Source organism: Myotis myotis, unplaced genomic scaffold, assembly GCF_014108235.1.
Source record: "Myotis myotis isolate mMyoMyo1 unplaced genomic scaffold, mMyoMyo1.p scaffold_m19_p_7, whole genome shotgun sequence".
NCBI classification, from domain to species: domain Eukaryota; kingdom Metazoa; phylum Chordata; class Mammalia; order Chiroptera; family Vespertilionidae; genus Myotis; species Myotis myotis.
The window spans coordinates 37,466,731-37,488,534 of record NW_023416379.1 but is presented as its reverse complement, the minus strand read 5'-3'; the positions used below and the strand labels follow the sequence as shown (position 1 = coordinate 37,488,534).

The 21,804-nt window shown below is 39.7% G+C and overlaps 1 protein-coding gene across 7 annotated transcripts in view; it reads left to right on the top strand.

Moving 5' to 3' along the window:
- The window catches only part of FIG4 (FIG4 phosphoinositide 5-phosphatase), a 101,566-nt gene that overhangs the window by 33,221 nt on the left and 46,541 nt on the right, over nt 1-21,804 (top strand). For 6 of the 7 annotated variants that reach the window (XM_036317388.1, XM_036317387.1, XM_036317390.1 and 3 more), the window contains 9 exons: nt 372-534; nt 931-1,028; nt 5,408-5,541; nt 6,980-7,096; nt 9,525-9,570; nt 10,251-10,399; nt 11,370-11,536; nt 16,070-16,208; nt 21,732-21,790. In XM_036317388.1, the coding sequence (XP_036173281.1) occupies nt 372-534; nt 931-1,028; nt 5,408-5,541; nt 6,980-7,096; nt 9,525-9,570; nt 10,251-10,399; nt 11,370-11,536; nt 16,070-16,208; nt 21,732-21,790 (1,072 nt within the window). The remainder of the gene's footprint in view (nt 1-371; nt 535-930; nt 1,029-5,407; nt 5,542-6,979; nt 7,097-9,524; nt 9,571-10,250; nt 10,400-11,369; nt 11,537-16,069; nt 16,209-21,731; nt 21,791-21,804) is intronic. The other variant, XM_036317391.1, reaches the window with a different exon arrangement.

The following is a 21,804-nucleotide window of genomic DNA, read 5'->3' as shown; positions in this document are numbered from 1 at the left end:
TCCTCCTTGGTTCTCAGAATTGGATTTTTATATTCTACTGGTCTTCCTAACCTATATAACTCCCTATAATTGTTTTTCTTTTCTCTCCCTTTCTGCCTTTTGTATCACTCAAGATGTTCTCTACTATTTGTCTTACTGGCTATTTCATTTCATTTTTCCTAGTCTATTCTCTGTGTGTGTTTTTTTAATTGCCTTACTTTATTGCATTATAATGGTTTTACTTTTCTAATATACACAATGAAACCTTATCAACATTTATCTCTCTCAAAACATTCTAAGAATAGGAATTACAATTTAATTGTGTACTTGAAATTTTTTTCATTAAAAATGTCTAAGAACGTAAGATATCTTTCATGTACCTTTCTTTACAGGGTGATGTTGCAAATGAAGTGGAGACTGAACAAATACTCTGCGATGCTTCTGTGATGTCTTTTACTGCAGGGAGTTATTCTTCTTATGTACAAGTTAGAGGATCAGTTCCTTTGTACTGGTCTCAAGACATTTCAACTATGATGCCTAAGCCACCTATTACATGTGCGTGGAACAATATTTTTAATAGTTACTCTTCTTTATACACATTTAGAGATAATTGAATATTATCAGGGAAATCTCATAAATGCTTCTGTTTTGACAACATTTTAGTACTAGAAAGAAGATAATTTAGAAGATAATTATATTATTTCATACAATAACTTTATATTTTTCTTTTATTTTGGCTGCTAGTAAATTACTTCAGAAATGTAAAAATCTTTCAAATTCAATAAATGAATGAGTGTGTTGATAAGCTGGAGAGGAATTTGGGAATGGAACTAGTGGATTAGTTGAATTGCATTTCTGTAAACATTAAGTAACAAAATAAAACCCTATACTTGTTTCTTGCTTTATAGTTTCCATTCTGGTATTCATTCTTTTTTCCCTTTTTCTCCCCAGTGGATCAGGCAGATCCATTTGCACATGTGGCTGCCCTTCACTTTGACCAGATGCTTCAGAGGTTTGGCTCCCCCATCATCATCTTGAATTTAGTGAAGGTACGATGTGCTCACCTTTGCGGTTATGAAATTCAGTCACACTGGGCAACCTTTCCCCCAGCACCAAGGGGTTTGACAGGCTGGCTTTACCTTTCCCCGAAGGAGAGACTTGTAGACTTAACATGCTCCGATGGCTTACTGTGTCTGAGCTATCTGAGCTGCTGTCCTTTGACTTCAAGTCATGTGGCCTATTCTGTGGGTGCCTAGGAGAATCAGTGATATGTTTCCAAGGGAAGAGTGTGATGTGGTGTGTCAGTCTCCTGATTTCCTTGAGTGAACTAGATATGGGTAACAGTTTGCCTTGGTTTCCAGGACAGCTTGGAGAAGGAAGTATGGAGATCAAACAGCCACAGCCTGGCCTTGATACAGCTAGTTCCCTTGACAATCCAGAAGCTCTCTGGGGCAGGTTAATACATAGTAATAGGACCTAAAGGCTAGATTCAGAAATGGGGGTGCTGTTGTGGCTCGAGAGCAGGTGGACAGAGTGGTGGCATAGCCCCATAGTTCTCTGCTTCCTTGTCTGAGTACAGTGTGTGTGCTCACCGTATCTTGTGTATGAGTAGGCATGCAGGTCAAAGGTCTAGGATGGAGGACAGGAGGCCAGATAATAAATTGTATCTGTATTTGTTGCATAGAAGTGAATTGACAGAATCTCAGTCTGCAGCCAAGAGAGTATGGAAAACAAGGGTTTTGTTATGGTTGTGGCGGCAGCCAACAGCATCAGATTATTTTGAGAGGTTGGTTAATAAATATAACTCATTTTAATCAAACGCAAGGAATCCTGTGTTCATATAGTGCATTGTTTAACAAGTATTTTTGAACTTTTTTTGTGTGCCGGGGCAACCATAGAAACCATTCCTGCCTTCACAGAGCTAACAGTCTGTTGGAAAAGACGATGAAGTAATGCGGAGATACCCAGATGGGTAGATGGTGCTATGAGAGCTTACAGTGGCAGAAACGTCTTCCCTGAGGAAGCGATGAGTCAGTGCAGCCCAAAGGAAGAGGCGTTAACTAGTCCAAAAAACCAGAGAATAGTATTCAACTCAGAACAGTAGGTACTGAGCCCCTGAAATAGGAACGGATATGGTGTGTTTGAGGAAGAAAAGGCCTGTGTGACTGGGGCCCAGAGAATGAGGGCAGGAGAGCCTGTTGTGAACTGAGACTGAAGAGAGTTCTTGTAGGGTGCGTTAAGGCTGGTCTTTATCCTGAGAGAGATGGAAAGCCATAGAAGGTTCTGCATGGTTGAGAGGATTGTGATTAGATTTATGTTTTGAAAAGATTGTCCTGACCTCCACATAGAGAACAAATGGATTGGTACAAGGCTGAAGTCAATGCTGGAAGACCACATAGGAGGTTATTATAATTATCCAGAAAAAGGGTGACTCTGGTTTCTCCTAGAGTTGGTGTGGTAGAGATGAGAGAAGTAGATGGAGGAGGTGGATTTGGTGAAGGGCAGGATTTAAGGCGAGGGAGAGAGAGATGTCAGGCTTGCTTCTCAGGTTTTTTACTTACTCGGGTGGGTGGATGGGGATGCCATCCACTGAGGTAGGGAACACCGACTCAGTCTGTGGGGCAAGATCGTGAGTATGGTTTGGACATGCTGAGGTTTATGTGGATCGGAGTCCTCTAAAAGGAGGTGCACATAGGTGTTCAGTTTGCGAGTTGGAAGCTCAGAGGAGAGGTCTGGCCGAGATGTGACTTTGGTGATTCATCTGTTGCAGGTGCTCTCTGAGGCGTGGTTACAGATGGGATGCCCATATGCAGGCTATCGAGTGGGAAGAGGAAAGGGCCTTTGGTCCAGTCTTGAGGACCTCCAGATCTTACTGTCCAGTGAGAGCCGTCTGAGTCTATTAGGGGATAAGAGGAAAAACAGACAAAAGTAGGAGGAAAAGCAAATGAGTGCTATGTCATGAAAAGCAAGAGAAGACATGCTTCATGATGAGGAAACTAAGTGGTCAACAGTGGGAAATGTTGACGGGTCAAGTCAGATGAAAAGGGCAGAGATGCTCATTGGTGCTAGCAGCACCGAGGAGACTGAGGGAAGCAGCCTGAGGCGTGGGGTGACGGTGAGCAGCGGTGGCAGTGAGTACAGTACCCTGCCCCTGCCGGGGGAGCACTTCCTGCCGGGGGAGTATCTAGTGAAAAATGAAGACAGTTGGTGTTTTTATCACTTTTATAAAAGAGATCATGATGATGTGTTTAAAAGACGGTGGGGAGGATCCATTTGAGATCCCCTGTGAAGCACAGGAGAGAAAAGGGGTGATCTGTGGCATCAGGTACGGAGGAAAGGAGGAAATCTGAAACACTGAGGGAGGAATTACGTTCATGGGATTTCAGAGAATAGCAGGGCGAGGGCTGAGTGTGTGTGAGTGTGTGTGTGTGTGTGTGTGTGTGTGTGTGTGTGTGTGTGTGTTTTAAATCAAGGGTTTGGAGGAACATGGCCTAAAAGTGGCCAGGCTAAGGGGGAGGATGGTAGGGAGGGGAAGCCTTGGACAATGAGCAGTCAGCTTCGTTTCTCCCTTTGTTGCTCTTTGGTTTATGTAATTATTGCATCCTACCAGGGGTTGACTTTGTAAAATAAATCATTCAGATAGTAGATGCATCAGTTTCTAGACTTTTGTTCACATTAATTCAGAAGTTTCATTTTCACGTCTTCTCTCCCCCCCCCCCCCTCGTCAACTCAGAACAATATAAGGCAATAGCTGGATAATCTGTAACTTCAGCCTAGTATTGAACAGTAACTATAATATACATAATTGAAAAATTAAAGTAAGACAGTTCTAGTAACAAAGACTGTCATGAACACTTTTCTAGCAAATGTATAGAAAATAAAATGTTGATAGTATAAAAATAAATTATTGCTAAAGCACTAAATTATAAGGTATTATTGGAATATAATATTCACCTAAATTGTAGATATTCTTCATGTTATAGAGTACTGATGGTTGGTTAGAAGCTATAGTTAAATGGAGATTCAGTCTATGACCTTTGAAATAATTCTCTATTAAATATACAGATTCAGGAAATAATATCTGATACATATGATTTGTAAAGCGTTCTCTTGCCCAGATTTCTAAAAAGTACATTTAGTTTTTGTTTTTGTTTTGATATTGAAAGGCCAGTCTATTTTTCCATCGTCATAAAAATCCTGACAGTAACTAGAGATTAACTAAAAATAGTTTGGAGATTAAGTAACTGTCTTGTGGAATAGAAATAAAATTTTGTTGTTTTTGTCATTATTTTATTCATAGGATGAAAGGATATTTATTCAGTTCACTGGGAAGACATCCGTATTAACTTGTGATTAAGGAGTCAAAGAATGTGTGTGTGTAGAATGATACCAAGGATATTTACTCTTTATTCTGCCTCTATATGAAGTTACTAAAGTGAAATACTTTCCTTAATTTCTTTTCTCTTTTACCCTGTGTTGTGAGCTCCCCACCCCTAACCCCCCACATCTTGACTGTGGAAATTTGAGGCACTGGTTGACAGACATTTTGCAGCAATCCATACACCTTCAGTGCTGCTACTGGGGTCCATAGAAAGTTAACCTGAGATCAAGCATAACTGTACATCAGAGGTTTTTAATCTGGGTCCCTGGATGGCCCTTAGGAGGGGCTCTGAATCGTTTGAAATGTTATGCAAAATCTAAGTGATATGTGAAGTTTTCATTTGGTTGTTAAAGGCGTCTGTGACCCTAAGGAGGTTGACTAGCCCTTCCACTACCACTGTGGGCAGACAGTGCATAAAGCAGATTCTTTGCATAAAGATGATCAAAGGTTGATTAAATAATCTTTTCTCTCTATCTCATAAAATGTCAGATTTGACATAAGAATTTTAAAAAGTTTTTGTTTCCCTAGTTGATTTAAGTGCTTTTGAGAAAAATTCCAGATATATAATTTAATTTTCTCAGATGCAAAAATAAGCTACATATGTGTATCCTAAACTGATATAACACTGTTTTAAATCAACTCTTTTCTACTTTCTCCATTTGATTTATTTAGCTGTACAAAATAGATACTCTTTTTTGTTTCCACAGTGGTCATCTAATTAATTTCATGACAACTAAAAAGTACTCACCTATGAGTGAGAGCATGTGATAGTTGTCTTTCTCTGACTGGCTTACTTTGCTTTTCATAATAATCTCCAGGTCCCTCCATGCTCTCACAAAGGGTGAGAGCTCCTTCCTTTTTACAGCCACATAGTATTCCATTGTGTAAATGTACCGCAGCCTTTTAATTTTCTCAGGTAGGTTTCATGTCACTATATTTAAGATGTAGGCTTTTTGTCTTGTCTTGTCTGAAAAGTAAAAATGTTAAAACCCTGTTCCTCTGATTTAAAGTAATTAGAACACTGAAAATGTTTAATATTTGACAAAGGAACGAGAGAAAAGAAAACATGAGAGAATTCTGAGTGAAGAACTCGTAGCTGCTGTGACGTACCTCAACCAGTTTCTGCCTCCTGAGCACACCATTATTTACATTCCCTGGGATATGGCCAAGTACACCAAAAGGTGAGCAGAGAGCAGAAAGCGGATCTCTATGGTAAAGTAAATGTAACTCTTTCAGTTTCTTTTATGAACCTGCTGAAGGGCTGTTGAGAGCTTAAATTAATAGACCAATTCTTTTTTTGGTCCACTTTTTTTTAAAAAAATATTTTTATTGATTTCACAGAGGAAGGGAGAGGGAGAGATAGAAACATCAATAATGAGAGAGCATCATCTATTGGCTTCCTCCTACATCCCCTCCCCCCCATGGGGACTGAGCCTGCAACCCGGACATATACCCCTAACCAGATTTGAACCCAGGACCCCTCAGTCCACAGGCCTACGCTCTTTCCACTGAGCCAAACCTGCTAGGGCTTCTGGCCCACATTTTATACCAGTTATAAATTCTCTTTGAACTAGCTAGTCGTTTCAGATCTCGACTCCACTCCCTTTCCATAAAGGCACTCATTTCACCTTTTTCTATTTTATTCTCTGGCCCTATTTAGTCACTTTCTCTGACACCTTTCAGATGATCTCACTCATGGATGAACCTGCAGTAGCTCCCCAGTGTTTATAGTAAATCCACACTCCTAGGTGTAATGTTAAAACCCATCACCGGGTTGGTTCCAGAATGTAATAACGTTTTTATTCCCTGGGCTCTTCTGTTCCTGAAAAACTGAAATTCATGCTCTGCCCCCAATGCGACAGCCAGGGTCCCATTCCTGAGTCTTTGTTCTTGTTATTCCCCCTCCCCCCTTTCCTCCACTTCTACCAAGGGTGCTTCCCCACGTCTCTTCCTTGTCGTGATCTGATTCGGAACATCTCCAAGGAACTTTCTTTCATTAACTTTGCGTTGTCTTTTTACTCATTTACTAGGCATCATACACAGTGGGTTTGCTTTGAGGTCTTTAAAAAAAATATTACTTTATTGTTTTGCACTTAACTCATTATAACTTTTTCTAAATAATACCTTTTTCTAAATGTAGTTGGACGCACCCACAACACACTTTCCCTAAGTATAATAATAAGCCTGATTACAGGGTGGTGCCACTCATGTTAATTAATTTCCCAGCCTTTTCCTCACCCGCCACCCACACTATGCATTGTGTTGTCTTCACAGTCATTTTAATCATTTTGTGAACACGCATTGATGTGACTGATCTGAGGAGTGCGAGGCTTTGGGGAAGCTCTTGCAGGGATGTACTATGCCAAGAGGAAGGTTTGCCAATAGTTTATACTAACTTACAGGCCCTTCGTGTCCCTTTGTACCAAATCTTATTAGTTATTGAATATACTTTATATTCTAGAAATTGCTACAGTGTCCCTATTGAGTACACACCAGAGATTTTTAAGATGAAATCCCTGAATATCATTACTATAGACTTTATTTGCTTTAGATGTGAGGATAAATAGGTATTAAAACTTGGGTTCTTCTCACTTTTCTCATTCGTCCTCCTGTCTGCAGCAAGCTGTGTAATGTTCTTGATCGACTGAATGTGATCGCAGAGAATGTGGTGAAGAAAACAGGTTTCTTTGTAAACCGCCCCGATTCTTACTGTAGCATTTTGCGGCCAGATGAAAAGTATGTATGGCATTTAAAACCTTAAAGTATATTAAAGAATTTTTTTCTCTATGGGTTACAATATGCTAAATATGAACAGTTTATACTACTTGGAAGATGGGTGAACTTATTCCTTTGGGGAGATGAGACAAGTGTCCTAAGGGATGCTCACTGTGGGCATCAGATTTCCTCAAGGGCTCTATGCCTTGACATGGGAGCCATGGAGTCTTTGTATCTTGCTTCATGGAATAAACATGATATAAAATATTTCTGTAAAGTAAAATTTTCTACAGAGAATTCTATTTTTCAGTATTAAATAGGAGCAGGAAAATTTTTTTCTTATAGAAGAAGTACTAATATTTTTATGAAAATAATGCTTATCATTGTACTATAGTTAGTCATTTGCTCAAAAATATTTCTTCATTACCATTATGTACTAAAATACTTTGTGAGCGTCTCAGATCAAGGATCTATGTTTAATTTACCTTTTAAGGAACCAATGTTAGATATTTTCAGTTAACAAAGTTAATTATAATGGTAAAAAAAAAAAAAGCCAAAACAATGCAAAAAAAACAACCAACTGGCTGGCCGGCATGGTTCAGGGTTGAGCATCGACCTATGAACCAGGAGGTCATGGTTTGATTCTTGGTCAGGGCACATGCCCCGGTCATGGGCTCAATCCCCAGTGGGGGGTGTGCAGGAGGCGGCCAATTAATGATTCTCTCTCATCATTAAGAACTCAAAGGACTTAGCCCATTATACTTATGACTGTGACTTATTACAGAGAAAGGATACAATGCAAAATCAGCAAAGGGAAAAGACATCTGGGCAAAATCCAGAGGCAATCGGACGCAAGCTTCTGGAGTCCTCTCCTAGGGGAGTCACACAGAACAGGCTTAATTCCCCAGGCAGCTTACAGTGACAGCATGTGTTGCCAATGAGGACAGATTATTCGAGACTCAGTGCCAGGTTTTTCTTTGTTTGTTTGTTTGTTTTTAATATATTTTTATTTCAGAGAGGAAGGGATGGGGAGAGAGAGATAGAAACATCAACCATGAGAGAATCATTGATTGGCTGTTCTTGCACACCCCACACTGGGGATTGGGCCTGCAACCTGGGCATGTGCCCTGGCCAGGTATCGAACAATGACCTCTTGGTTCATAGATCGACCCTTAACCACTGAGCCACACCGACCAAGCAGTGCCAGGTTTTTTGTCTGTCTATTTGTATTGGAGGCTGGTCCTGTAGGCAGTCTACTTTGCATGTACCAACATTCCAGACTCCCAGAAGGAAAGGGGATATTCAGCAAAACCATATTGTTTCTACAAACAGTTTAGACACAGTGAGTCACTCATGTCTGTTATGGGATGGTGAGAACTCAACTTTTCTAAAGCCAGCCAGTGGCCAACCTTGTAAGCAGGCCTGTCAGGGCCAGCCTGACAGGTTGAGCCGGGCTGAGGCAGGGAGGTAGGAATTGAGAAAAGAAAGAAAGACAGGAAAGTGGGATCGGGAGGACTGCAGCTTTCAAGGAACTGAAGCAAGTTTATTAGCCACACAATCCTATTTATACACAAGACACTGAATAGGAGGTCTGTCAAGAGGAATGTATTCTTTGTTCCTCTTAATCTCTAAGGGAGAGACACAGCAGAAGGACAAGTTCTCGGTACAGCATATCTCAGTAAATAGTTACAGACTTCTTGGTAAGCCATGAAAGGCTGTTCTCATTCTACTAATAACCGCCATCCAAACTAGTCTGGGAAAGGGTCCCCCCCAGCCTTGCTAGCTGCTTCAGATGCAAGGACCTTGCCAGCTTACATATGGCCCCCAACACAGGCCTTTCTGAGTATAGCAGTCAGGCCTGCTATGCTAACTCTTTTCTTCATTGTCTTCTTTTAAATAATTAAAATAAAATATTGATATCATGATAGCATACTTAGACCATATGCCCATGCAGTCACTAGCACATGGAGAAGAATGGAAGCGGGAAGGAAAATAATAAGGAAGTCTGCAAAAACCACCAAAGGAATGTAACGAAGCTCCATGAAGAAAAGCTGGAGGAGGTTGAGAATCTGCACATTGAGGGGAGAAGACAGGCTTGGAAGAGTTTATTTTTATTTTATCAGAAAGATGCCCTGCAATTGTTACTCATCTCTATAGATGCAAGCAAGAAATCAGCTTCAGTTAAAGCAAGAGAAGTTTTGGTTGAAGATGGGTGACAGAACGCCGGAGTGTGGGGCCATGGGACAAGCCAGATGCTCCTTTCTTAGAGGGGAGCCTTCCATCTCAGTAATTTGCATATTAACTTTCCCAAAAGATGAAAGTAAGCAGAATCAGCTGATGATGTTGGCTCATTTAGCTCTGTTGGTTTGAGTCTCAATAACGATCTAGGAACAAAAATGAATACAGGTTATAGTATTAAATTTTTTTAAAAGCATGTATTTTTAAACAGGTGGAATGATCTGGGAGGATGTGTGATCCCCACTGGTCGCCTGCAGGTACAGACAACTTTTATATAAGCAATGAATAGAATCTGTATCATAGTATATGATGTTTTCTGAAAGCAACCATTGAGAGACATACTTCTTATTTAATGCAGAATTATTAGTTACTTGGGAGTAATTTTTAAAAGCCTTACTGCTGGTGTTTAACTCCTACAAAGCTACAGAAGATATGTACAGCTAAAATAATAATGGCCTACAGATTTTTTCTATATATTATAAATTTCATTATTGGAAATAGAAACATAGCCGAAATGTGAAAAGAATAAGTTAGAATGACTTTGGAAAATGATCCAGGTATGATCACTATATACACTAATTCTGCTTTAAGGGTAATATGGCCTCAACCACTGAATATTTGATTTGTACAGTAAAGGAAACATATCAGGAAAAAAAGCACATATTTTACTAATTGGTACATGTGGAAAATGTTTGTTATGTGCTTTGTTAAACTAAGGAAGAAAATTCAAATATAGACTGGAAGGTGTAATGATGCTGTTGCAGCAATAAGTGAGCAGCAACTATAGGCTTTCATAATTTAAGACGTGTTCATAATTCAGGAATAATACCCTGCCTACAGATTTCTTCTACTTCTTAAAGAAAACAGATCTAAGTAGGATGGAAGTCATTTTGCTGACTGAATAATGACTAAAAGTCTTAAGGTATTTCTCTTTTAGACTGGTGTTCTTCGAACCAACTGTGTGGACTGTTTAGATCGCACCAACACGGCGCAGTTTATGGTGGGAAAATGTGCTTTGGCTTATCAGCTGTATTCCCTGGGACTGATTGACAAGCCTAATCTGCAGTTTGATACAGATGCAGTCAGGTAAGCCTTAGTTTCTGCCTTTTGAATGCTGGTAATGACAGAAAGCAAACCTGATTAATAATAAGGACTTTTTTTGAACTTGTTTGTCCTTTTAGCTTCTCAAAAATTATGTTGCTAATTATTCAAGTTAATTCTGTACTATTTCTATTAAATACTTGTGTATTGTTGGTATGGGTTGTTTTGTGTGTTAATTATCAATAAACACTGTGTCCTTTAGACAAATCCAAAGTAAATAAATCCTAACTAATGGTTTTTTTTAAAAAAACAAAAACAAATCCAGACTACATTAGGAAAAATAATAATGTGCCTTCATACATTGTGAACTTAAAATAGAAGACATATAAATAATTGATTCCTTATTAAGGATTGTTGTCTTCACTGTGCATTGGATCCATGGCATTGCATAAAGTATTGTTTCTTGAAAATACTGTGAGAGCTGTTATTGGTCATCTGCAACAGTCAGAAAGGCTGTCAAGGGAAGTGATCAGCTTACAAGTAGCCAGATCCGCAGGCATCGCTGCACTGAAAGTCTTTAAGAGGCACTTGAAGAAACATACGTTTCAAACATGTAGTTTCATGAAAGAATATGGCCTATCTGTCTGTGACCAGAACATGTTCTTCTCAAAAGGCAATTCAGAGAGAACAGAAAATTCTGCCGTGGGAGGTAAATTGGTCTGGCAGGCTGCAGGTAGTTAGACATCTTGTAATAAGGTAGAACCGTCTGGCTTTGGTGGGTTGTTCTTGGTGTCCCTGCTTCCTTTTTAGTGTTTTCTGTGACTTTGTTGCTCATTAGACAATTCCTATAAAATACTTTGCATTTATATTTCTCTTCAAAATGTTGAAGGGTCTACTTGAAAGGAATGGTTCAGAGAATTTATACAGTCAAAGCCTTGTTTTGAGTCTGTGACTTAGTGAATAATGTGTAGTACTTTTTCTAAAATTCTTTAATGTTTGTATTTCTTTTGCTTAGGTTATTTGAGGAACTCTATGAAGATCATGGGGATACCCTGTCCCTTCAGTATGGTGGCTCTCAACTTGTTCATCGTGTAAAAACCTACAGGAAGATAGCGCCATGGACCCAGCACTCAAAAGATATCATGCAGACCCTGTCTAGGTATTACAGCAATGCTTTTTCAGGTAATTCTGGAGTATCAGGCACTTCTAAGACTTATCCCAGTGGGCATTTTTTCCATGTGTGTGTGTGTGTGTGTGTGTGTGTGTGTACATACATATATACTTTTATTTAGCTATCTGGTTAAGTAAAATTCAAAATTAAATGTTTAAAAAGTTTAAGTAAAATAGAATCTGTCACTTAGAAGGTGCTCAATAATCATTCGTTCAATAAATGCATGAATAAACTTTGTATTTTAAATAGGGCATGTTTGCATTTTGCCACCCATAATTGGAACTTTTACATAATGCAAAAGTTATTTACAAAATATATTGATTCCCTGGCTTCTGTCTCTGTATTTCTGTTTACTATCTATATATATATATATAAAGCCAGCAACAGGAATGCTGTAACAACCGGAACAACCAGTCTCTATGACACCCACTGCAGCCAGGGAACCGGTCTGATTCAGGGTGGGGCTGGCTGGCCAACCTCCTGCAGTCCCTCCCTCTGCCTGGTCCCACCCCAGATCGGCCCCCCCACCCTGATTAGGGGTGGGGCCAGCCGGCCAACTGCTGATGGCCCCTCCCCCTGCCTGGCCCTGCCCCCGAATGCCCCCCCCCATTGGCTCGTGGCCCCTCCCCCTGGATGGCCCCGCCCCTGATCGGCCCCCACCCACCAATCGGTCTGCAGCCCCTCCCTGCCCCCAGCCGGCCTGGCCCCGATTGGGGTGGGCCGTCTGGCCAACCTCCTGCCATCTTCTCCTCCTGACAGGGCCGGTTCAGATCTGCCCCAATGAGGGCCAGTCCAGTCAGACCCCACCCATGCACAAATTCGTGCACTGGGCCTCTAGTATGTAGATAAAAATGTTTGAGGGCATTGAATCATTATTATTTTTAAAAGATTTTTAAATAGATTTTGAGAGAAAGGGAGGGAGAAGGGAGAGAGAGAGAGAAAGAGAGAGAGAGAGATGATAGCGAAATATTAATCTACTGCCTCCTGCACACCCTCAATTGGGGATTGAGCCCACAACCTGGGCATGTGCCCTGACTGGGAATCAAACTGACACCCAACCAACTGAGCCATGCCGACCAGGGTAAATCATTATCTTTTAAATGGGATTCATAGTCTAAGAATGGGATTCAATTGCCTAAGAATGTAAATATGGATTTAAAAAAAAAATAGCTAGAAATGAATGGTAACATTAACAATAAGTTATTTTCTTATTTATGACTTGCAAATACTAAAAGTAACACGTTGTTAAAATGGCACTTTTCCCGCCTCCATGCTGATGGAATTTCCAATGCAATAGATTTCACAGACTAAAGTGATTGTGAGGCAAATCCCCATGCACAGAATTTACAGAAGCATGTGCAGTGACTGATTCTGTGAGTCTTAGGCTCATGAACCAGATCAGGAATAAAAATGTTTACAGAATGTGGAGAAGAAAGATTGGTCAAGAGACTCTTTGAAGGGAACTGTTGCCATGTAGTGACTGTTACTGCCCGACTCCTTTACTGCAAGCCTGGAGAGACCAGGCTTCAGCAGGACTCTGGCAAGCTGGCTGCAGCGTCCTGCTGTTGGAGGGACCCCACGGAGCTGCTGGCTTTGCGCTGCTGTGCAGCAAAGCTGGAGCAGAGGGACAGGCTGAGGAGAGGGCTGCCCTGCTGGAAATGCCTACCCTCGTAAAGTTGGTTGGACCAAAGGGTCCTTGAACGTTTACTGGTGGCCACGGGGGAGGCTGCTGGCATGGGGTTGGCCTAAGTCCTGGTCAGAGGAACCTAGCAGCAAGAACCAGGGGGTGACCACTGAATTCATAAAGAAGGAATTGCAAGAAACTGACTGATATGAAAAGATGCGTGTGCCCACACCACGGGAACTGTAAGAGAGTTTCTGGTGATGGGAACTTTTGAAGTGGGCATGGAAGCAGCCACAAAAGAGTCATCTTTCAGTATTTTTTTCATGACCAGAGAAAATGCAAAGCCAGTTTGCTGTACAACTGTTCAAGTGTATTAGTTTTCTATGCTGTATAACAAATTACTAAAAACTTAGTAGCTTAAAACACATGCACTTTTTTAAAACAACCAACAATTTCTAAAAATATGCTTTTATTGATTTTAGAAAGAGAGAGGAAGGGAGAGGGAGGGAGAGATAGAAATATCAATGAAAGAGAAACTTTATTGTCTGCCTCCTGCATGCCCCTAAAGGGGATGGAGCCTGCAACCCGGGCATATGCCCCGACTTGGAATTGAGACACATTGACTGGTTGCCTCCCGCATTCGCCCTGACCAGGAGCGGCGTGTGAACCCACAACCCAGATAGGTGCCCTTGAACTGGAGACCCTTTGGTACGCAGGCCAATGCTCTAGCCACTGCCACACCAATCATGGCAAGCCTGATCTATTTAGATCAGTGGTTCTCAACCTGTGGGTCGAGACCCCTTTGGGGGTCGAACGACCCTTTCACAGGGGTCACCTAAGACCATCGGAAAACACATATATAATTACATATTGTTTTTGTGATTAATCACTATGCTTTAATTATGTTCAATTTGTAACAATGAAAATACATCCTGCATATCAGATATTTACATTACGATTCATAACAGTAGCAAAATTACAATTATGAAGTAGCAACGAAAATAATTTTATGGTTGGGGTCACCACACATGAGGAACTGTATTCAAGGGTCGCAGCATCTAAACCACTGATTTAGGTACAGTGCATAATAAAACTGATTAATGTTTAGCTGTTTAAATGGCACATATTTTTTTTTTCCTTTAAAGCATGATTGAGTACACAAATAGATAATCATTTTGTCCTACTGAGAATCTATCTGTTTTAAACTCTTGTCCACATCCAAAATACTACTGTTTCCTGAGGGTGAATGTCTTGTTTGCAGTTGAAAGTAGCCAGGAAAAGATCCTCAGGTTCATGAGGGCTGGTGTGATCGCCGAGGCTTAAAAAGGGACCATAAACTTCATAGTAAAAAACAAAACAAACCAACCAGCAGTGCATTCAAGAAGTCTTCATTATGAACCTTTGAAAGAATATCCTTTATTTAGTTATTTTTCTCACATCCTGCATTTTATCATATTTGCTTAAAATTAAAGGAAGCTACTATTAGTTTTAAAGGATGAAAGAAGCGCCTTGAAAACATGACTGAAAAACGGAAAGCTTCTCTAGATAGAATTAAGATATTTTGAGGCACCGCATAGATGAGTTGATAAGAGCCATTAAAGCTATTCTAGAAGCATAAAGAACGTAATGACTGTGAGAGCAGTATGTTTACTTTTGTATTGTGTAAAGAGGATGCGAGAATGTCTGCATCATTTAATATTTGATGTTTTCTCCCAACAAATGACAAAAATCCCCCAAATGTATTCAGCATATAAAAACATGCCTTTTACATACTAGTGCTAGCCTGACAGGTAAGTGGTGTTTTAATGGGATGCTTCCTGTGAAAATACTAATAACTCGAATACATGCTTGATGTACCGTATTTCATTTATTGCTTTTACTGAAACGACCAAATAGCCCAATGAGAACGATGTTGCTAATTTCAGATATAGCTGTGTTCACCACTGCTGTTGGAAGAAAGTTGATTTTATGAAATAATGTTATTTCAATAGCAGTCATTACTGCAGTGCTATCTTTTGAGTTCCGTGCTCATTTTTAGAAAGAGGTCATTATTTACATTGTGGATGCCTGCCCCAAACTTGAATACACAGGGCTCTGAGACAAGAATGGACAGAAGGAAATGAGGGGAAAGAATGAAGGATGCTAGGAGAAAAGAGTGCAGAAGGGGAAGGGTGGTTCATGAGATCGCCTCAGTGCTTAGCATCATTTTTACCAAGACTTAATTAGAAAAGGAAGAGGAAATACTATATATATATATTTTCTTCAGTAATTATAGAGTGGTTGAATAGTTGGAACGACACTATTATCGGTGTGCCCACTCTGCCTTCATTATCAAACACAAAAGGGATGGCCCAGGTCGACAGCTAGAGGTGGGGGAGAAACAGAAACTGTAAACATATTCTCTGCTAAAGAAATGAAGAATACCTTTCTGAGGATTAAAAGTGGAAACTATGCAAAACCAACCCATTCAAGAATATGGGTAGTAATTGGGTTATTTTATTAGTTTCTGCTGTCTCTGCTTGTCTTTGCAATAAAGTGCAGATGTATTTGTTTCAAGAAAACTAATAAATGATGAGAATATGTTTTATTCTAAAAATAAAATCACTATGGTATTATGGCAGTGTTTAAAGATTTTTAAGACTCTCTCAAAATTCAAAAAGCAGTGTTTATGCACCATCCTCTATATTATGAAAGGTATGGAGTAAAAGGATACATTTTGAAGCAAATTTTGAATTCTCCTCAAAAACTTGGTGACAGTTTACCTTTTGTTTGTGTGTGTGACTTTTGAAGTATAAATAGTATTATTTTCAAAGGTATATTCTGTGAAATCACAGTTGTTCCCATATCCTCCTGAGAAAACATTCTCTGAGTTGTATATGTCGGCAGTGGAATTTATGAAATACATATTTTTGCTTTTTAGATGCTGATAGACAGGATTCCATTAATCTGTTCCTGGGAGTTTTCCATCCCACTGAAGGAAAACCTCATCTCTGGGAACTCCCAACAGATTTCTATCTGCATCATAAAAACACCATGAGACTTTTACCAACAAGAAGAAGGTACTTTTCTTCCTGCTCTACTATGTAAACTCAGAGATTTGACATTATTTTGAAAATGAGATACTTTTGTGTGTGTGTGTGTGTGTGTGTGTGTGTGTGAGAAGTAATCACATAGGCTAAGTAGTGAGCGGTCCTACATGTTTGCCATGAGAAATTTGGCACCTTTGAGGCCCTTATAGTAGCTTTGGGAAATTGTTGTTAACAGTTGGTGTCTTGCATTTTCCATAAGATAAAAAGTTTCAGAACTTCATCCGTGAATGTAAGTTATAGCTCCACTACAGCCAACCATCAACATCATCGTTGAGTGCTTCCTACAAACTTGGGACTCTACACAATTCTGATGTCTAGGGAGCCAGTCTTTGGTTTTTCAAGTGTGGGGTCTCGGTAGCATCACTTTGGTGTTCCTTCCTCCAGGAAGCACAGGAGATGAGAGAGTGACTGTCATGGCAGATGCCACGCCCGTCACCCCTACCACTGAATTTGGGCTTTCTGGAGTCATTCACCAGTACAGGTTATTTTGATGACAGTAAAATTGGAATTAATATTCTCAAGACAAATGAACAGTTTACCTGAAACATTTTAACAGCACACCCTGTAGTGTGGGCCTCAAGGTCAGGTAGACTTGAGTTGGAGTCTCTGCATTTGTGTGATCTTGGACTGGTTACTTAACCTTTCTCCTGGTCTGCAAAATACGATGGGACATACCTCACAGAGTCATTGTGAGGATTTAGTGAGAAGACTTGTTCATGAGTTGCCATGTACTAATATAATCCATTTGGCCACAGGAGCAGCGTTTTCACATCTATGAGGTTGGAGCCTGGTCCATTCTGCTCACATGTCAATTTCTCTTTCATAAAGCTCTTCTCTCCTAGCATCAGTTTGACATAGCCTTTATTTTGTGCGCCGATGCCTCCTAAACACGAGAGGGGTCATTGATAGTCTGTGCTAATTATGTGCTGGTGTTACAGCTATTATCAAATTCTGTTACTTCAGGAATCTTTAAAATATTAAGGAAGTGTCAGAATTTATACGTTTCTCAAATTTGTTATTGAAATAACCAATTTAATATTTAAGCTTACTTTCCCTATTAATGAAGCAAGCTGGTTCTTACATTCACTTTAATATTAATAAATGCTTGTCTATATGAATTTTTGCTGATAGAAAATTTAGAACTAATTATGTTTATTTCATGAGAGATGAGTGTAAGTACCTATATTTAGCTTTGGTGATGTAATTGACTATTAGCAAATGTGGTTGATTTTCTGAAATTTACCTTAAAGCAGCGGTTTTCAACTTTTTCCATCTCATGGCACACCTAAACTAATTACTAAAAGTCTGTGGCACACCAAAAAATATGTTATATCTTTAGCCAATCTGACAAATAATTTTGATTCATTCACACCAGACAGTTATTGTTGTATTGGCTGTTGTCATTTTTTTAAAACTTGACAATCTAAGGGGAAATAAATCAGTTACCCTGACTTCAATAGTCAGGTATTGCATGTTTTAAAAATTCTTGTGGCTCGGAAAAAAAGAAAAAAAGAAAAATTCTTCTGGCTCATCAGTTGAAAAATCACTGCCTTTAAAGTATTGAAGCTATTTCTACACAACTTGGGAACAACCAAAACTCGATTTTTCTACTGCAAAAGTTAGCCAGGATATTATCTCGAGTTACATACCTGAGGCAGGCAGTATTGGAGCTTATTTGTGGGGATAAAAAAAAGCTGGTGTTACATCCATTTTATTTAAAACAAAGGAAACTGAGGTACAGAGAGAATGTGCCTTGACTGAGATTATTCAGCTAGTTAGATGATTCAGTAAGCATCAGCTATAAGCCTGCTACTGAAAACAAAATTTTATCAAAGTAGATAATATGGCTCTCAGTTGATTTGGTTTCCTGTTTTTGCTTTTCTTCCTCCAGAATGTTAGTAACCAAAATGGTATCAACAATTGATGTTACCCATAAGCAGTACTTATAAATACTGTAAGATAAATTTCAGTGTTTTATTTTGGACTTGCTAGTGTTACTCACCTATACTGGTTATTTTAGTGAGAGTTAAATGAGTATTATAATTCTCAGATGAAATGAACAATTTACCAAAGGCATTAACAAGACAAGAGCGTGAACTTCAGCGTTTTGTAGAGCTGAGTTGGAATTTCTGTAAGTGTGTGACTTTAGACCTGTTATTTAACCCCTGAAAATGTTGTTTGAAGACAAGTTCACACATTTTCAAAATCTCACCTTCTCTAACTTATAGCCTTTTTAGCATTCAGAATGCCCTTTCCTGTATGTATTCTAGTCAATGCCATGTTCTTTGTAAACTGTGGTCCCCAGGTCTGTGTCTGGTAGTAGAGTTTGGTCTGATTTGTGCCAATTATTGTGGGCCACTGGGACCATTTCTCCCTTTGTCCTGGGTATCCTGTGTTTATCACTAAGTGTTAGATTTCCATTAGCTGCTTTCAGTGTCTTGCGGTCACATTGCTAACTCTCTGAGCTCCCTGTCCAGAACTCCCAAGTCTTTTTTAACATGTCCTGCTGCCATACCTTCTTCCTGTACCATTTGTGTCATGCTCATGTACGCTCTGCTTGCTTCCAAACAAAAGTATTGAAATGTGTATCCTTTTTATTAGTTGTTCACCTCTAGATTTGTAGCTTCTTGAGATTTAATTAGCCGGGCCATCTTGATCCTAATGCAAGTCCTTGATGGAAAGTGTCGTATAGAATAGGGTAGCTGGCAGGCCCCTGTGAGATAGCACCAGACACCTTCTTCCACTTTAAAATTGTTTCATAATTGTTGGTTGCAATCATTTAAATAGCTGTAACTTACCATATTGTCATCACTTCACCATGCTGTCATTCTGCCCACGTCTCTATCTTGTTCACAGATACTGACTGCTTCGCTAAAGTCCATATACGTTATTTCAGAGGACTCTCAAGCTAGCTAGGGGAATCAAATACTAGTCTTTTCAATCTCCCTAACCTTCCTATGTGTGCCGGTGGCATTGAGCACTCTTAGTACTAAGGAATGAAAAAGGGAAAAGACGCTTACTTGTTGGTATGCAAAGGAAGAAGCAGCACCAACTTGCGTCTTAGTCCTCTGACCCCTGGTCCCAAAGCAGATTTCTGTCCCGGTGCAGTGCCTGATGGTGGAGGTACTGAAGATTCCGCGTCCCAGGTTCAGTCCTCTCAGACGTTCTCATCCTCCACCCAACGCCACTCATCTTCCCCCAGGGCAGGCAGTTCTTCTTTGCTTCTGAGACCCACTCAGAGGAGTTGGACTTTTAAAAAGTATTGTTACGTTGCATTGTGTTGCTTAGGGAAACACAGTTTAACAATATTTTTAAAAAATGTGTGGCCTGGTCTCAAATCGCTAATACAATTCTCTTAATTATTTTTCTCTACATGGTGCATTCTGAGTTAAAAGACATTTTTATATAATGTTTCTTTTTTTTTGTAAGTAAGACAATTGTGAGCAAAATTCTTTAGTAAGTTCCCCATATACTAGCTGGTACTTTCTGTGCTTTCCTCATCTGCCGAGGTTGCAAAATAGAACTTACACCTCTCTCTCTCTCTCTCTCTCTCTCTCTCTCTCTCTCTCTCTCTCTCTCTCTCTCACACACACACACACACACACACACACACACAAACAGTTAGCCCATGTCTTATTCCCCTGATCTGATAGTCTGATTCTCCTACCAGAAAAGAAATGAGATTAGCCTGGTGTGGCTTGTTTGAGTAAATTTATGTGGATTCGTAGAAGTCACTGGTCATCATTTTAGGTTACTCACAAAATATCTCTAGTGAATATTTGATTTTTTTATCTTTTGGAATGTATCACCCTCTTGCCTCTGAGCATCAAGACTACATTTGCCCGTTTCCAGTTAAATCCCATTCTTTGCTATTCCTTAGAAGAGTATTGATCTCAACTGTACCAAGACTTGAATGCTGTTAGAGATGCCCTATCGCTTCCTTCTGTCCCTTGGGCTGCGTATGGTTCCTGCTCATCTTGTGTTTTTCTCTTTCCAGCATGAAACTCATCATGGCTGGTAAAGATAGAAACGATACTGGAGCTGAGCAACTCTACTTTCTCTGTCATTATTTTTAACATGGTCTTTCTAACACACCGAGTGGTGCTTGACACAAAGCAGGTGTTTAATAAATGTTGAAAGACTAATAAGTCTGCAAGCAGCAGACTTATCCCTTTTCTGTTCTTTTCATGCTCCAAAGCCTTGCTGCTCCAAAGCAGTCTGAGGACCAGCCCTTTTGACATCACCTGGGAGCTGTCATAAATGCAGGGTCTTAGGCCCCACCTGCTGAATCAGAACCTGCCTTTTGACAGTATCTCCAAATGACTTGTGTGTGCATTGAATTTTGAGAAATACTGCTCTAAAGCACAACTTTAATCTCAAGCAAAACTTTAGGAGCCTTTCCTGTTATTGCAACATTTTCCTCCCTCACAGTTCATTAGGCTTCAGGCTTCTTTTTTCGCCATCCTTGGTTATGTATTCCACTTGCCATCTCTAGGAGAGTTCTCTGTGTTGCCTATTTCATTTAAATACTTCCCCATTCTTCATAATTGGAATTATTCAAAATTTTGATGTCAGCATTTTATTTTTAGAAAGCCTTTCATTTATTTTAAAATTACATTTTTTAGCAGTTTAGGCTATAGGCTCTTTTATCTGAGCCTTTTGAAAATTTTGATATGCCATTTCATATCATTCCCCTCCCTAGCTCTTATGAACTTGGATATAGCATTTACCCCTTAAATATCCATTTCATAAGAATTTGATTTAGAATTAAATTCATAAGTCAGAGAGAAGGCAGTTCAGGATTCTTTCAGATTTTCTGCTCATGGTGGATGAGTGTTCTAGCAAAAATCTATATGATTGAAATTCCCTACCTCACTCTGACTGGCCTCTGTGGTCACGTAGTGAATACTTAGAATTGGAGATTAACACAGCTTATACTAGTTTCTGAGGGAACGAACTTGTTGTTTAGGGCTACCCATTCACTTAATGACTTTGCTTAACTCTTTTAATGAACTGTACACACAGACCCATACACATAGAGCAGAATAGAAAAGTAATCTAACTCTCAGATAACTACCTGCAAGAGAATCCTGGTTGTGGGACTTGGGACAGGGCCCTGCTCCTCACCTGGTGGCAGAGTAATGCAGCACAGGCCCAGGGAGGGTACACAGCAGCTCACAGAGCCTGGTGGAGTAACCCAAATCTGTTTCATCTAAAAGTAAGTACATCAGAGCATCTTGACCCTCAGATATGTTTATGGATTTTTATAGATCTGTGACACATTTGAAACAAGAAAGGGGTTGGGACAAGAATTGACATGTTGAAGACTCACTGTGCCAAAAGCTTCACAAACATTTTTAAAAAGAAAAAGAAATTGATTTTGACATATGAGGCAGCATCTCACTATAGGCTGTTCAGTTCCTTTTATCCAGTGAATTGTAGAAAACCAACATTTACATCTGGGTCCATCTTATCTTATTTTTTATTTTATAGTTATACTCACTGGTGGACACCAGAGGTAATAAAATATTTGCCACTGCCTTATGATGAAGGTAGGTACACTGTT